The sequence below is a fragment of the Mesoplodon mirus genome (genome assembly GCF_964341445.2).
Source record: "Mesoplodon mirus genome assembly, chromosome: 4".
Lineage (NCBI taxonomy): Eukaryota > Metazoa > Chordata > Mammalia > Artiodactyla > Ziphiidae > Mesoplodon > Mesoplodon mirus.
The window spans coordinates 120,970,281-120,987,176 of NC_138979.1; the positions used below are offsets into that span (position 1 = coordinate 120,970,281).

Here is a 16,896-nt window from a genome sequence, read left to right on the forward strand (position 1 = left end):
GAGTAGTCTAGTTGTCAGGAAAGGCTTCCCTATCTGTATAAGTGGTGTTTAAATTAAACCCTGATTTATAAGTAGGAGTTAGGCAGATCAAGATGAAGAGGGCAAGAGAAAAGAAGCTGAAGACTGATCCCTCCTCTTATGTGAAAGATAAATCATATAGCAAAAAACAATATTTTAAATATATCTGAGCTCAAGAGTCCTGTAGATGTCAGAAATAACAAGGAAATCAAAAGCCATAGTACCTCTTTATTCCTGCCCTGCAACTAGGTTCATCATGGGGTAGGAGGGTGAAGTTGGAGGGAAGTGAGAGTAGCATCGACATATATACACTACCGAATGTAAAATAATTGGCTGGTGGGAAGCTGCAGCATAATACAGGGAGATTGGCTCAGTGCTTTGCGATGACCTAGACGGGTGGGATAGGGAGGATGGGAGAGAGGCTCAAGAGGGAGGGGATATGGGGACATGTGTATGCATATGGCTGATTCACTTTGTTGTGCAACAGAAACTAACACAGTATTGTGAAGTAATTATACTCCAGTAAAGATCTATTTTTTTAAAAAAGCCATGGTACCCTAAATGTCATATGAAATTAGAACCCTCCGTTTGCCCCAAACTTGGGTTTGGCATTCTGAATGGACCCCAGTCTGAACCAAAGACATTAACAAAGTAATTGGTCTTAGGATTCGTAGTATTTATAGAGTGCCAGGCAAAAGCAAATATGTAACAGTGTTTAGGGAAATTTCTACAGCCTGAGCCTGATGGGAATGCTAAAGTTACATCTAAAGAAGAGGAGGTTCCAATAAAAAACAAAACACAACCATCCTAAACAGCAAGTATTGGGAATAGCACATCAAGGATTTAAATAACAGAACAAACTGAGACATAAAAAGTTATTACAGTGATTTAAAAGAAAAAAAAAAAACCCCAAACATAAGATGTGAAATGAATCAAATACTGCTTCTAAGTTGAAAAATGATCATAGACTTCCAGTTGTGGATAACGTGGAATAGACACTCTTCTCTCTATTCTTCCGGATAAGTACAGTTAAAAACCCTGAACAGTGTTTATAAAACAAACTTAAAAAGACTTTTGAAAGGTAGAGAGATGAAAGCAGACCAGCTGGGGATCTCAGCAAGATCACAGCAGAGAGAAGTCTAGACATTCTTATTTGAAGGAAAACTAAACAATTTGTCACCAGCAGATCTACCCTAAAAGAATGCCTATGGGAATTTTTTGAAATAGAAAGCAAATTATTAAAGGTGGAATCTTGGAACATCAGGAAGGAAGAAAGAGTAATGAAAAGAATAAAAACATGTCTCCTCTTGTGTCTACTAAATTATGTTTGATGGCTGAGGCAAAAATTATAACATTCTCGGGCCTCCCTGGTGGCGCAGTGGTTGAGAGTCCGCCTGCCGATGCAGGGGATACGGGTTCGTGCCCCAGTCTGGGAGGATCCCATATGCCGCGGAGCGGCTGGGCCCGTGGGCCATGGCCGCTGAGCCTGCGCATCCGGAGCCTGTGCTCCGCAACGGGGGAGGCCGCAGCAGTGAGAGGCCCGCATACCGCAAAAAAAAAAAAAAAAAAATTATAACATTCTCTAATGTGGTTCACAATGTATATAAAAGAAATACTTAGGAAATTATAAACAGCAAAAGGCAAAAGGGACATGAAGGGAAGTAATGTTTCTATACTTGAACTGATAAAATGTTGGCAGCAGTAAATTATTACATTTTTAAAAAATCTGCACATAGAAATACACTCAAAACACTATAGATAAAAATGGAATCCAAAAAAATATTCAAGCAACCAACAGGAAAACAAGGAAAACGAAACAGAAACAAAAATGATCATGGAAATGAAACTTGGTGGTTGTTAAATGCTAGGCCATTGAAGAGAAAAAGAGAGAAAAGAGAGAAAAGGACTGAAACAAGAAATGTCATGAAAGTTAGAATAAGAGCACCCACACATATATTTGACAAAAGAGATGGAGGCTAGGCAATATTTTAGAAAATGCTGCTTGAGAAGTTCTTCAGGTTCACAGGGCTTAACATGCTGAAGTGTAGTGTACTTTGTGATGAAATTGTGTTCTGAGCAAAAACACACTATTGTAAAAATGAGCATCAATTATACCGGATGCCTTTTTTTCAGTGACATCGACGTTGAAAACAGACAGCCAAGATAGTAACTTCACAGAGCTAGTTACGTTATCATTCAAGAGACAGGAGGGAATAAAGACATTTTGAGACAGGTTTACTTCTTTCCTGGAGAGATTAATAAAATACCTACTTAAGGAAGAAAGAAATTGAACCTAGAAGGAAAAAGTAAGATACAAGCACCAGGAGTAAGCAAAGAAACGAAAAAACATGAATAAATAAGGAGAAGCATTGGCCATTTAAAAGACAACTAAATTTTGGTAAGAAATGGTTAAAATAATTAAAATACTAGCTAAAGGTTCATCTGTAAGAAGAGAATGGACATTGTATTTATTGTTTTAAGGAACTTGTATTCTTGAGGTAGTAGTGGGGAAGCATTAATTACCTTAAGATTGTTAAGCCAAGTATATATATTTTAAGGGAAAACTCTAAAATAACAGGAATAGAGTGTGTAACTTCCAAACCAGTTTGATGGGAGTGGGGGTAGAAATAAAGAAAACATTTAATCATATAGTGAACAGAAAAAGAGGGATAAAAACAAGCAAGGAAAAACACATGTTCAAGGAAAACATAAGGTAGAAAACATATAGGTAATTAAATTACATGTGAATAGCTTAGATTCATATTTAAAAAACAGAGGATCTTAAATTGCATTGCAAATAAATGACTTTAAAGCAAAAAAAGAAAGAAATTCTAATCTTTTTAAAAAGCCTTGTCCTTAAATGATCCTAATAGTGTTAAAAAGAACAAATTCTTTAGGATTCAGCAGTCTTGAATATATTTGTATCTAGCAACATGGCCTCAAAATTTACTAACAATTCTGAGGACTGTTTATAAAAGGAAGCAAGGCAGGTAGAACATTAAAAAAAAACCTTGCTTTAGTGCACTCCACTAATAGATTAAAAGAGAGAAATCAAACAATTTTCATATAGTTATACATGTGAAAAAAGCAATTGCTGCATTTAAACATTTATACATAATTTTAAGCTAACAATTTGAAATATCCTTATAAAGATTATCTAGTAAAGATTCAGCAAACATTATCCTTAATGAAGTGTGATAGACATTCCTCTTAAGGCCATGACAAGCCTGGGATATGTATAATTACCCCCTTCATGTCTACAATATGCTGGAGGTCCTAGTAGAGCAACAAGACTAAATGAATAAGTGAATGTTATTAAGGATTGGAAGAATTAAAATTATCATTGGTAGTCTAGATGACTGTCCAACTAAAATAATCTTAGAACTGCTTCTGTAAAGAGTGTAGCAAGGTTACAAGAGGTAAAGGACACTAACAGGGAGGTGTGCAAGTGAGAAGGAATGGTAATGAAAGAAGTTTGTTAATTTTAGAGTAAATAAACACTGACTGTACAAAAAATTAATGTTTACTTTGGGAATTTATGATACAAGGTGGAACAAAATGTTTAAGTAGCATAGGAAGAGAGAGCTACCAGAGTTGCAAGTGTTCTCAGGTCTTTGTATTGTTCAGGAAAAGGGTAAATACCTGGTTCACTTTAGATTTCCAATATGCCGATTAAAATTTTGAGGTAACCATTTAAAAAATAAGAATTAGTATAACTTTTTAAATAGAAGGTAAATTGGAAATTTTTTTAAAAACAAAAATCGGCAGTAAGCAATAAAAAAATTTTTTGTAATTCAGTACAGTTGCCGAAAATAAAGTGACAGAACTAGTTTCCTAAATATAGTAATAACTATTACTATACAACAATTAGAAAAAATTACTCTCAAAAAAGCAAATTGGAGAAAAATAAGTATACAATATGGTACCATTATTGGAAAGTTTCAAAACAAGCAAACCAATACTAGTTATTTTTTAGGGATACATATATAGTGAAAGTAAAATAAAATGCAGGCTATAGTAAAAATTTCAGAATAGGTAAATAGCAGTTTCAGATAGTTTTTGTTGTAAAAGGAGAGAAGGGAAACTGATGAATGGGCAGATTTAGTTGAGTGAATAGAATATTTTCTTAAAAATAATCTGAGCAAACAAAATGTTAATGTCTTTCAAAATCAAGTTACAAAGTGAATCAGTCATACACATTGTATGACTGATTCACTTTGTTATAAAGCAGAAACTAATAAAAAAAAAATCAAGTTACAGTCGTGGTTTTCTGATATTTCCTGGATTTTTTTCTTTTTTTTTTACAACTTTATTGGAGTATAATTGCTTCACAATGCTGTGTTAGTTTCTGCTTTATAACAAAGTGAATCAGTTATACATATGTTCCCATATCCCCTCCCTCTTGCGTCTCCCTCCCTCCCACCCTCCCTATCCCACCCCTCCAGGCAGTCACAGAGCACCGATCTGACCTCCCTGTGCTATGCGGCTGCTTCTCACTAGCTATCTACCTTACGTTTGGTAGTGTATCCGTGCCTCTCTTTCGCTTTGTCACAGCTTACCCTTCCCTCTCCGAATATCCTCAAGTGCATTCACAAGTAGGTCTGTGTCTTTATTCCTGTTTTACCCCTAGGTTCTGCATGACATTTTTTTTCTTAAATTCCATATATATGTGTTAGCATACGGTATTTGTCTTTCTCTTTCTGACATACTTCACTCTGTATGACAGACTCTAGGTCTATCCACCTCATTACAAATAGCTCAATTTCATTTATTTTTATGGCTGAGTAGTATTCCATCTATATATGTGCCACATCTTCTTTATCCATTCATCTGATGATGGACACTTAGGTTGTTTCCATCTCCGGGCTATTGTAAATAGAGCTGCAATGAACATTTTGGTACATGACTCTTTTTGAATTATGGTTTTCTCAGGGCATATGACCAGTAGGGGGATTGCTGGGTCATATGGTAGTTCTATTTGTAGTTTTTTAAGGAACCTCCGTACTGTTCTCCATAGTGGCTGTACCAATTCACATTCCCACCAGCAGTGCAAGAGTGTTCCCTTTTCTCCACACCCTCTCCAGCATTTATTGTTTCTAGATTTTCTTTCTTTCTTTCTTTTTTTTTTTTTTTTTTTTTTTTTTTTTTGCGTTACGCGGGCCTCTCACTGTTGTGGCCTCTCCCGTTGCGGAGCACAGGCTCCAGACGCACAGGATCAGCGGCCATGGCTCACGGGTCCTGCCGCTCCGTGGCATGTTGGATCCTCGTGGACCGGGACATGAACCCACGTACCCTGCATCGGCAGGCGGACTCTCACCCACTGCGCCACCAGGGAAGCCCTGTTTCTAGATTTTCTGATGATGGCCATTCTGACTGGTGTGAGGTGATATCTCACTGTAGTTTTGATTTGCATTTCTCTAATGATTAATGATATTGAGCATTCTTGCATGTGTTTGTTGGCAGTCTGTATATATTCTTTGGAGAAATGTCTATTTAGGTCTTCTGCCCATTTTTGGATTGGGTTGTTTGTTTGTTATTGAGCTGCATGAGCTGCTTATAAATTTTGGAGATTAATCCTTTGTCCGTTGCTTCATTTGCAAATATTTTCTCCCATTCTGAGGGTTGTCTTTTGGTCTTGTTTATGGTTTCCTTTGCTGTGCAAAATCTTTGAAGTTTCATTAGGTCCCATTTGTTAATTTTTGTTTTTATTTCCATTTCTCTAGGAGGTGGGTCAAAAAGGATCTTGCTGTGATTTATGTCATACAGTGTTCTGCCTACGTTTTCCTCTAAGAGGTTGATAGTTTCTGGCCTTGCATTTAGGTCTTTAATCCATTTTGAGCTTATTTTTGCGTATGGTGTTAGGGAATGATCTAATCTCATACTTTTACATGTCCCTTTCCAGTTTTCCCAGCACCACTTATTGAAGAGCCTGTCCTTTCTCCACGGTACATTCCTGCCTCCTTTATCAAAGATAAGGTGACCATATGTGCGTGGGTTTATCTCTGGGCTTTCTATCCTGTTCCATTGATCTATCTTTCTGTTTTTGTGCCAGTACCACACTGTCTTCATTACTGTAGCTTTGTAGTATAGTCTGAAGTCAGGGAGCCTGATGCCTCCAGCTCCGTTTTTCGTTCTCAAGATGGCTTTGGCTTTTCGGGGTCTTTTGTGTTTCCATTACAAATTGTGAAATTTTTTGTTCTAGTTCTGTGAAGAATGCCAGTGGTAGTATGATAGGGATTGCACTGAATCTGTAGATTGCTTAGGGGAGTAGAGTCATTTTCACATTGTTGATTCTTCCAATCCAAGAACATGGTATACCTCTCCATCTATTTGTATCATCTTTAATTTCTTTCATCAATGTCTTATAATTTTCTGCATACAGGTCTTTTGTCTCCTTAGGTAGGTTTATTTCTAGATATTTTATTCTTTTTGTTGCCATGGTAAATGGGAGTGTTTTCTTGATTTCCCTTTCAGATTTTTCATCATTAGTGTACAGGAATGCCAGAGATTTCTGTGCATTAATTTTGTATCCTGCTACTTTACCGAATTCATTGATTAGCTCTAGTAGTTTTCTGGTAGCATCTTTAGGATTCTCTATGTATAGTATCATGTCATCTGCAAACAGTGACAGCTTTACTTCTTCTTTTCCGATTTGGATTCCTTTTATTTCCTTTTCTTCTCCGATTGCTGTGGCTAAAACTTCAAAACTATGTTGAATAAGAGTGGTGTGAGTGGGCAACCTTGTCTTGTTCCTGATCTTAGTGGAAGTGGTTTCAGTTTTTCACCATTGAGGACGATGTTGGCTGTGGGTTTGTCATATATGGCCTTTATTATGTTGAGGAAAGTTCCCTCTATGCCTACTTCCTGCAGGGTTTTTATCATAAATGGGTGTTGAATTTTGTCGAAAGCTTTCTCTGCATCTATTGAGATGATCATATGGTTTTTCTCCTTCAATTTGTTAATATGGTGTAGCACGTTGATTGATTTGCGTATATTGAAGAACCCTTGCATTCCTGGGATAAACCCCACTTGATCATGCTGTGTGATCCTTTTAATGTGCTGTTGGATTCTGTTTGCTAGTATTTTGTTGAGGATTTTTGCATCTATGTTCATCAGTGATATTGCCTGTAGTTTTCCCTCTTTGTGACATCCTTGTCTGGTTTTGGTATCAAGGTGGTGGTGGCCTCGTAGAATGAGTTTGGGAGTGTTCCTCCCTCTGCTATATTTTGGAAGAGTTTCAGAAGGATAGGTGTTAGCTCTTCTCTAAACGTTTGATAGAATTCACCTGTGAAGCCATCTGGTCCTGGGCTTTTGTTTGTTGGAAGATTTTTAATCACAGTTTCAATTTCAGTGCTTGTGATTGGTCTATTCATATTTTCTATTTCTTCCTGAGTCAGTCTTGGCAGGTTGTGCATTTCTAAGAATTTGTCCATTTCTTCCAGGTTGTCCATTTTATTGGCATAGAGTTGCTTTTAGTAATCTCTCATGATCTTTTGTATCTCTGCAGTGTCAGTTGTTACTTCTCCTTTTGCATTTCTAATTCTATTGATTTGAGTCTTCTCCCTTTTTTTCTTGATGTGTCTGGCTAATGGTTTATCAATTTTGTTTATCTTCTCAAAGAACCAGCTTTTAGTTTTATTGATCTTTGCTATCATTTCCTTCATTTCTTTTTCATTTATTTCTGACCTGATTTTTATGATTTCTTTCGTTATGCTAACTTTTGGGTTTTTTTGTTCTTCTTTCTCTAAGTGCTTTAGGTGCAAGGTCAGGTTGTTTATTCGAGATGTTTCCTATTTCTTAATGTGGGATTGTATTGCTATAAACTTCCCTCTTAGAACTGCTTTTGCTGCATCCCATAGGTTTTGGGTCATCATGTCTCCATTGTCATTTGTTTCTAGGTATTTTTTTTATTTCCTTTTTGATTTCTTCAGTGATCACTTCGTTATTAAGTAGTGTATTGTTTAGCTTCCATGTGTTTGTAATTTTTACAGATCTTTTCCTGTAATTGATATTTAGTCTCATAGCGTTGTGGTTGGAAAAGATACTTGATACAATTTCAATTTTCTTAAATTTACCAATGCTTGATTTGTGACCCAAGATATGATCTATCCTGGAGAATGTTCCATGAGCACTTGAGAAAAATGTGTATTCTGTTGTTTTTGGATGGAATGTCCTATAAATATCAATTAAGTCCATCTTGTTTAATGTATCATTTAAAGCTTGTGTTTCCTTATTTATTTTCACTTTGGATGATCTGTCCATTGGTGAAAATGGGGTGTTAAAGTCCCCTACTATGAATGTGTTACTGTCGATTTCCACTTTTATGGCTGTTAATATTTTCCTTATGTATTGAGGTGCTCCTATGTTTGGTGCATAAATATTTACAATTGTTATATCTTCTTCTTGGATCAATCCCTTGATCATTATGTAGTGTCCTTCTTTGTCTCTTCTAATAGTCTTTATTTTAAAGTCTATTTTGTCTGATATGAGAATTGCTACTCCAGCTTTCTTTTGGTTTCCATTTGCATGGAATATCTTTTTATCCCCTTACTTTCAGTCTGTATGTGTGTCTAGGTCTGAAGTGGGTCTCCTGTAGACAGCATATATATGGTTCTTGTTTTTGTATCCATTCAGCCAGTCTCTGTCTTTTGGTGGGAGCATTTAGTCCATTTACATTCAAGGTAATTATTGATATATATGTTCCTATTCCCATTTTTTTAATTGTTTTTGGTTTGTTATTGTAGGTATTTTCCTTCTGTTGTGTTTCTTGCCTAGAGAAGTTCCTTTAGCATTTGTTGTAAAGCTGGATTGGTGGTGCTGAACTCTCTCAGCTTTTGCTTGTCTGTAAAGGTTTTAATTTCTCTATCAAATCTGAATGAGATCCTTGCTGGGTAGAGTAATCTTGGTTGTAGGTTTTTCTCCTTCATCACTTTAAATATGTCCTACTTGTCCCTTCTGGCTTGCAGAGTTTCTGCTGAAAGATCAGCTGTTAACCTTATGGGGATTCCCTTGTGTGTTATTTGTTGTTTTTCTCTTGCTGCTTTTAATATGTTTTCTTTGTATTTAATTTTTGCCAGTTTGATTAATAAGTGTCTTGGCATATTTCTCCTTGGATTTATTCTGTATGGGACTCTCTGTGCCTCCTGGACTTGATTAACTGTTTCCATTCCCATATTATTAGGGAAGTTTTCAACTATAATCTCTTCAAATATTTTCTCAGTCCCTTTCTTTTTCTCTTCTTCTTCTGGAACCCCTATAATTCGAATGTTGGTGCGTTTAATGTTGTCCCAGAGATCTCTGAGACTGTCCTCAGTTCTTTTCATTCTTTTTTCTTTATTCTGCCTGCAGTAGTTATTTCCACTATTTTATCTTCCACATCACTTATCCGTTCTTCTGTCTGTTATTCTGCTATTGATTCCATCTAGAGTATTTTTAATTTCAGTTATTGTGTTGCTCATTGTTTCTTGTTTCATCTTTAGTTATTCTAGGTCCTTGTTAAATGTTTCTTGCATTTTGTCTATTCTATTTCCAAGATTTTGGATCATCTTTACTCTCATTCTGAATTCTTTTTCAGGTAGACTGCCTATTTCCTCTTCATTTGTTAGGTCTGGTGGGTTTTTATCTTCCTCCTTCATCTGCTTTGTGTTTTTCTGTCTTCTCATTTTGCTTATCTTACTGTGTTGGGTCTCCTTTTTGCAGGCTGCAGGTTCGTAGTTCCCGTTGTTTTTGGTGTCTGTCCCCAGTGGCTAAGGTTGGTTCAGTGGGTTGTGTAGGCTTCCTGGTGGAGGGTACTGGTGCCTGTGTTCTGGTGGATGAGGCTGGATCTTGTCTTCTGGTGGGCAGGTCCATGTCTGATGGTGTGTTTTGGGGTGTCTGTGGACTTAAGATTTTAGGCAGCCTCTCTGCTAATGGGTGGGGTTGTGTTCCTCTCTTGCTAGTTGTTTGGCACAGGGTGTCCACACTGTAGCCTGCTGGTTGTTGAGTGAAGCTGGGTGCTGGTGTTGAGATGGAGATATCTGGGAGATTTTCACCGTTTGATATTATGTTGAGCTGGGAGGTCTCTTGTGGACCAGTGTCCTGAAGTTGGCTCTCCCACCTCAGAGGCACAGCACTGACTCGTGGGTGAAGCACCTAGAGCCTTTCATCCACATGGCTCATAATAAAAAGGAGAAAGATTAGAAAGAAAGAATTAGTAGAAGTATAAAGAAAGAAAGAGAAAGAAAGAAAGGAGGGAAGGAAGAAAAAAGAAGGAAGATAAAATAAAGTATGATAAAATATAATAAAGGTATTAAAATAAAAAATAATTATTTGTAAAAATAACCCCCAAAAAACGGACGGATAGAACCCTGGGACAAATGGTGCAAGCAAAGCTATACAGACAAACTATCACACAGAAGCATACACATACACACTCACAAAAAGAGGGAAAGGGGAAAAAATCATAAATCTTGCTCTCAAAGACCACCTCCTCAATTTGGGATGATTCGTTGTCTAAAGGAGGGAAGGAAGGAAAGAAAGAAAGAAAGAAGATAAAGTAAAATAAAATAAAGTAAGATAAAATAAAGTTATTAAAATAAAAAATTATTATTAAGAAAAATTTTTTTTAAAAAACGGACGGATAGAACCCTAGGACAAATGGTGGAAGCAAAGCTGTACAGACAAAATCTCACACAGAAGCATACACATACACACTCACAAAAAGAGGAAAAGGGGAAAAAATCATAAATCTTGCTCTCAGTGTCCACCTCCTCAATTTGGGATGATTCGTTGTCTATTCAGGTATTCCACAGATGCAGGGTACATCAAGCTGATTGTGGAGCTTTAATCCGCTGCTTCTGAGGCTCCTGGGAGAGATTTCCCTTTCTCTTCTTTGTTCTCACAGCTCCCGGGTCTCAGCTTTGGATTTGGCCCCGCCTCTGTGTGTAGGTCCCCAGAGGGCGTCTGTTCTTCTCTCAGACAGGACGGGGTTAAAGGAGTAGCCGCCTCGGGGACCCTGGGTCACTCAGGCCGGGGGGAGGGAGGGTTACGGAGTGCCGGACGAGCCTGCGGCAGCAGAGGCCGGCGTGACGTTGCACCAGCCCGAGGCGCGCCGTGCGCTCTCCCGGGGAAGCTGTCCCTGGATCCCGGGACCCCGGCAGTGGCGGGCTGCACAGGCTCCCCGGAAGGGGGGCATGGACAGTGACCTGCGCTCTCACACAGGCCTCTTGGAGGCGGCAGCAGCAGCCCCAGCATCTCACGCCCGTCTCTGGGGTCCGTGCTGTTAGGTGCGTCTCGCGCCCGTCTCTGGAGCTCCTTTAAGCAGCGCTCTTAATCCCCTCTCCTCGCGCACCAGGAAACCAAGAGGGAAGAAAAAGTCTCTTGCCTCTTCAGTAGGTCCAGACTTTTTCCCGGACTCCCTCCCAGCTAGCCATGGCACACTAACCCCCTGCAGGCTGTGTTCACGCCGCCAACCCCAGTCCTCTCCCTGGGATCTGATCGAAGCCCGAGCCTCAGCTCCCAGCCCTGCCAAGCCTCTCGGGCTGGTGAGTGCTGGTCGGCACCGATCCTCTGTGCGGGAATCTCTCCGCTTTGCCCTCCGCACCCCATTTGCTGTGCTCTCCTCCGCGGCTCTGAAGCTTTCCCCCTCCGCCACTCGCAGTCTTCGCCCGCAAAGGGGATCCTAGTGTGTGGAAACCTTTCCTCCTTCACGGCTCCCTCCCACTGGTGCAGGTCCCGTCCCTATCCTTTTGTCTCTTTATTTTTTCTTTTGCCCTACCCAGGTATGTGGGGAGTTTCTTGCCTTTTGGGAGGTCTGAGGTCTTCTGCCGGCGTTCAGTAGGTGTTCTGTAGGAGTTGTTCCACGTGTAGATGTATTTCTGGTGTATCTGTGGGGAGGAAGGTGATCTCCGCGTCTTACTCTTCTGCCATCTTCCCCGGAAGTACTCTGGATTTTTATATAAGCTTGAAATATTTCATTTTAATTAGAAGTAAAATTATAAAGGAGAACTTAAGTTTGGCTGAAATTTGCTTCAAAGTTAGGTGTAAGGTGAAAGTTAAAAGCAAGCAAGAAAGGCAGCAATTGTATTGTGGAGGACCTTAAAAGCCATGTTAAGGAGTTTGGACTTTATTTCATGTGCAGAGTGTGTATTTTATTAGTTTCCTATGGCAGTTGTAAAAAATTATCACAAACTGAGTAGCTTAAAACAAAAGAAATTTATTCTCCCATAGTTTTGGAGGCTAGAAGTCCAAAGTCTCAGTGTTAGCAGGGCTTCATTCTTTCTGGGAATTTAGGAAGAGAATCCATTCTTTGCTTCTTTTAGCTTCTGGTGGCTTGTGGTTGCATAACTCTAATCTCTGAATCTATATGACATGGCCTTTTCCTCTCTGTGTATCTTTTATAAAGACAGTTGTCATTGGACTTAGGGTGAGCCCAGATAACCTAGGTAGAATGATTTCAAGATCGTTAACTTAATTACATCTGCCTGGACCCTTTTTCCAACTAAGATCACATTCACACGTTCCAGGGAATAGGATGTGGACATATCTTTTGGGGGCCTCCATCCAACATACCTAAGGATGAATGACAGTACGGGGGTTTACATGGAAAATCAACTTGGAAGCTTACACACCTGGTACAACAGTTCCACTGGTATATGGAGAAATGAGCAGATAAAAGGGATTTCAAAAAAGGAAATTCATAGGATTTGTAATTAGGAGTGGCAGAGAGAAGAGTTAAGAATGACTTTCAGATTTAGCTACACTAATAGGATGAATAATGGAGGTATTTGTTGTCACTTAGCTTTCTTTTGGACTTAATAAGTTTGGGTGCTTGGAATATGTGGTACCCAGCTGTCTGTTGGGTATATATTCTGGGCTGGAAATAATAGATTTTATAGCTAATGAATATAAACCTGCTAAATAAAGCCATGGGATATGGTAAGAAAAAAGAGAAATTTGCCTTGTTACAGATCCATGAGGGACAAACAGTAACATTTAAGGCAAAGCAAAGAAAGAAGAAGCTTTGTAAGAGACTCAGAAGGTCTGGCCAGAGATATAAGGGGAAACCAGGAGACTGATCCCATACATCATTCATGCACTTAGGGCAGTTATTCCTGAGATGTAGAAAGGAGTGGAGGGAAAGCGAATAGGAAATTAAGAAAAGGAGACAGTAAATGTAGGTAAGTCTTTCACATAGGTTGTCTCAAAGGAAAGCAGATGGGATTGAGTGAATTTTTCCCTTATTCAAAAATGGGAAAGATAAGCATATTTTTGTGCTCTTGAGGAAGAGCTAATAGAAGGGAAGATGAGTCAGTGTAGTAGGGTACCTGAGGAGGTGGATAAGGAATCCAGAGCCACAGTTATGGTTAGTCAGTCTGGTAGGCAAAAATGGTATCATCTTCATTCTTTGCTTATTAGTGAGAATGTGCATTTTTAAAAATTCATTTGTTACTTGTATTTTCCTAATAATGCATTCATATATTGTATTTCCTATTGAGTTCTTTTAGAAAATGATTTGTTAGAGAAATTAGTGTTCTATCATGTATCAATATTTTCCCACTTTGTTTTGTCTTTGTTAATTTCTTTTTAGCAATACATAAGTTTTAAATTTTTATGTGGCTCAAGTTTATGATTCTTTTTCTTTGCAGTCTTTCATTGTATACTAACTAGCTTTGAAGTGTAAAATTTTAGATACCTACTTTTTTCCTCTTAATAAAAAATTGTTAGCTTAATTTTAAAACTATTCCATAAAGCCAAACAATGTAGGCATGGAAAATATTCATTTTATATTAATACATTTGCTTGTTATTGATTTGAAAATATCATATCACATAAAGTGTATCCATATTTTTCTGTTTTTCCTCACCTTTTTTTCCCACATCTTTTTTTTTTCCTCTCTTTTTCACACATATATGTGATAGTAAATTAGCTAGAAATGTTCATTCCAAACACATGTGTATGAATGTTGGCTCATTATTTTTCTTCTCTTAAGTTTTAAACAGGGTCTGAAAACTCTTGGTGTTTTGGAGAAAATTCAGACTTACCCAGAAGCATTTTGTAACATCTTCTGTCATAAACCTGAGAATCTTTCCACAAAAATTCTTAGTGATCTTTTTGCAGTACACACATTATCTGACGTACAGGCTTTGGGGTTTTGGAACAGTTACTTACAGGCTGTTGAGGGTATGTAGATGTTTTATTTTTATTTAACTGTCGTAGAAATTTTGTTTTGGGATATTTATTTCTTTGAGTTTTGCTTTTTATTGTAAGACTTTAATCTAACTACTTATTTACAAAACTTGTTTCAAAACAAGTTTATATGACTGAGTTGAAAGTGATAGGAAAGGTTACATAGTAAAGTTATATTTTTTGGTTGTTTTCCTCTAGGTAATTTGAAGTGAGAGGTATTCTTCCTAGAAAACTTTAAATATACGGGTGATTGCCACAGCACAGGATAGTCTAAAAGCTAGTCATTTACTTCACCTTTTTAAATTTTAAGTTAAATTGAATTATTCTTCATCCATTGGTCAGAGCATGGTAATGATATTTATCATTGAGCCTTAGCAATGTAAATTCATTCTGTTTAACATGGTGTAAAACAATTTAACTTTTAGTTGAAAATTTTTTAGCTAGGTTGTTTGGTTGTTTTACACCATCTTAGTTTTTCCTTTGTTGAAATAGTTTATCAAATAGCAATGGTCTAGAAGTGGTTTAAAATTGTCTGTAGGATCATATCCCTGAAAGATGGAGTTTCAAAACCTACTGAACCTCTTGGACTATATGATAATTTTATATTAAGGAAGACATTTAAATATACAGTGAGTAGGTCAACCAAATGATTGTATGAGACCTACTTTGAAATGCAAATAAACATGTATTCAATATACCATTTTCCTATTACTACACTTAGTGATTTAGTTTTCCTCTTATGCATCTCTGTTAATGTGGGTGTCCGCTTTTCAACATGTCTGGTCTAGTTGGGGAAGAGTCTGTGATGGTAGCAATATATAACATGGATTTTTTTTCTTTTTTTTCCTTTTTTGGTATTCTTTTCAGATGGTACATCTACAGTAACAATGGAAGACATTCTTATTTTTGCTACTGGTTGCAGTTCCATTCCACCTGCTGGATTTAAACCCACTCCATCAATTGAGTGCCTTCATATGGATTTTCCTGTTGGAAACAAGTGTAATAACTGCTTAGCTCTTCCTATCACCAGTACATATAAAGAATTTCAAGAAAATATGGACTTTGCCATAAAAAACACTCTAAGATTAGAAAAGGAAGAAAATTCTCACTTCATTGGACATTAACTGTTTTGAACAAAGAGATGCTTCTTTAAAAGCTGCTGTTGATACTTTTTGTTTCAGAAATCTGTCCATCATCACTTTTGAGCAAACTTGGCCCAATAAAATATATGATATGAACATAAAGGAATATTTTGGCCACTTAAGCTAAAAAGTTTTTTTGTTAAGGTGTACCAGTCAAAGTTGATACTTTTCTATTTTCTTAATATACATGCTTCATAAACCTCAATATAAATACTTTTAGAATGGCTGTACAGACTTTCTTCCAGTATAGTAGCATGCTATATATAAGAAGAAAATTTGTACTCACTGTTTTTGTAAATTGGGATTAGCTATAGGATGCCACAGTGATTTTTCTAGTTTTATGCAGTTTTCAAATTATTACTTATTTTATTTTAAAGCATTAAATAGGAAAGGTAAATGATAAATCTTGTTATATAAATCAAAGTCATATATTTTGGGGTATGTGTTATATGTATCCTTTTCTAGGATGGCACTAAATTAGTTTAAAATGTTTTTAGATTATTAAGTTATGTTAAAATAGATCCACACTGCAATTAGATTATGCCTAAAGGGAAGTATTATATTAAAAAGCAGAATTGCACAAATATTCTAGAATCTATGGACATTCCATAGTCTTAAAACACTTCTGAGGTGGATTAAAATACAGTTGAAAATCCCTAAGTAAGTGTCTTCTTTCAAGCCTTTGGCTGTAATCATAGGATTTTTTTTTTTTCCTGTATCCCATGTGTGGTATTAGAACACATTATGTCTGATCCACATTTTAGGTTATCTGAATAGAATGATCTCTGTGGATTGCCATTTGGTAGGTTTGGCTATTTGACAGTTATTTATTATCAAGATGGTTGTATGAAAGGTAAGCTGGCACCATTGCATTATATAGTTATCTTCTTTGCTTTTGAAAGATACCTGTTATATAAACAATGTAGAAATGTATAAGAAAGAATCACAAATAGAATGAAAAACCCACTCTAATCTCAGCCATGCAGAATTAACTGTTATCCTTCTATAAACTCTTCCATTTTCTTTCTTTTTTAACTTTATTAATGCTACTAAAAGTCAAAGAATACCTAGAAGTAACAAGAGATTATGTAATAACAATTTGAAGATACCTAATCCCATAGTTGTGTCACCATATTTGTACTCTTGCAAAAGAAGAAACTGGAAAAGTCTAATGTCCCTAATCTGTTATCAAATATAAATGGGTTTTTCACCAGAATAAATCGTATGAGAGGTAAAATGCTTGGTTTTAAGCACATTTTTCTTGCTACATATAGCAGGTATCAGCCATCGTATTCTCATCCTCTCCAAGAAGCATCCTTAAATTATTGATATTTTTAAAGACAAATGACAGGATTGGTTTGATACTGGTAATAAATCTCTTATTAATACCAAAGGAAAACTAAAACATAATCCTAGTATAATTTTGTTACATTTTGTAACAGACCCAGCAAATTAAAGTTTAACTTTAACTTGAAGGTTTTAAAACATTAAACAAGGCATTTCTTTGTCTTGTGCTGAATTCTGTTACATTATCAAACGTAATTAAAGCATCAATTATCAAAAAAGAGGT

At 36.9% G+C, this 16,896-nt stretch overlaps 1 protein-coding gene across 1 annotated transcript in view; it reads left to right on the top strand.

Annotated features, from left to right (window-relative positions):
* The window catches only part of G2E3 (G2/M-phase specific E3 ubiquitin protein ligase), a 67,086-nt gene extending 50,523 nt beyond the window's left edge, over positions 1 to 16,563 (top strand). The window contains 3 exon segments of the mRNA XM_082618919.1: positions 13,988 to 14,178; positions 15,052 to 15,303; positions 15,306 to 16,563. Coding sequence (XP_082475045.1) covers positions 13,988 to 14,178; positions 15,052 to 15,303; positions 15,306 to 15,337 — 475 coding nt within the window. The 3' untranslated portion in view covers positions 15,338 to 16,563.
* Positions 16,564 to 16,896: the final 333 nt, after the last annotated feature.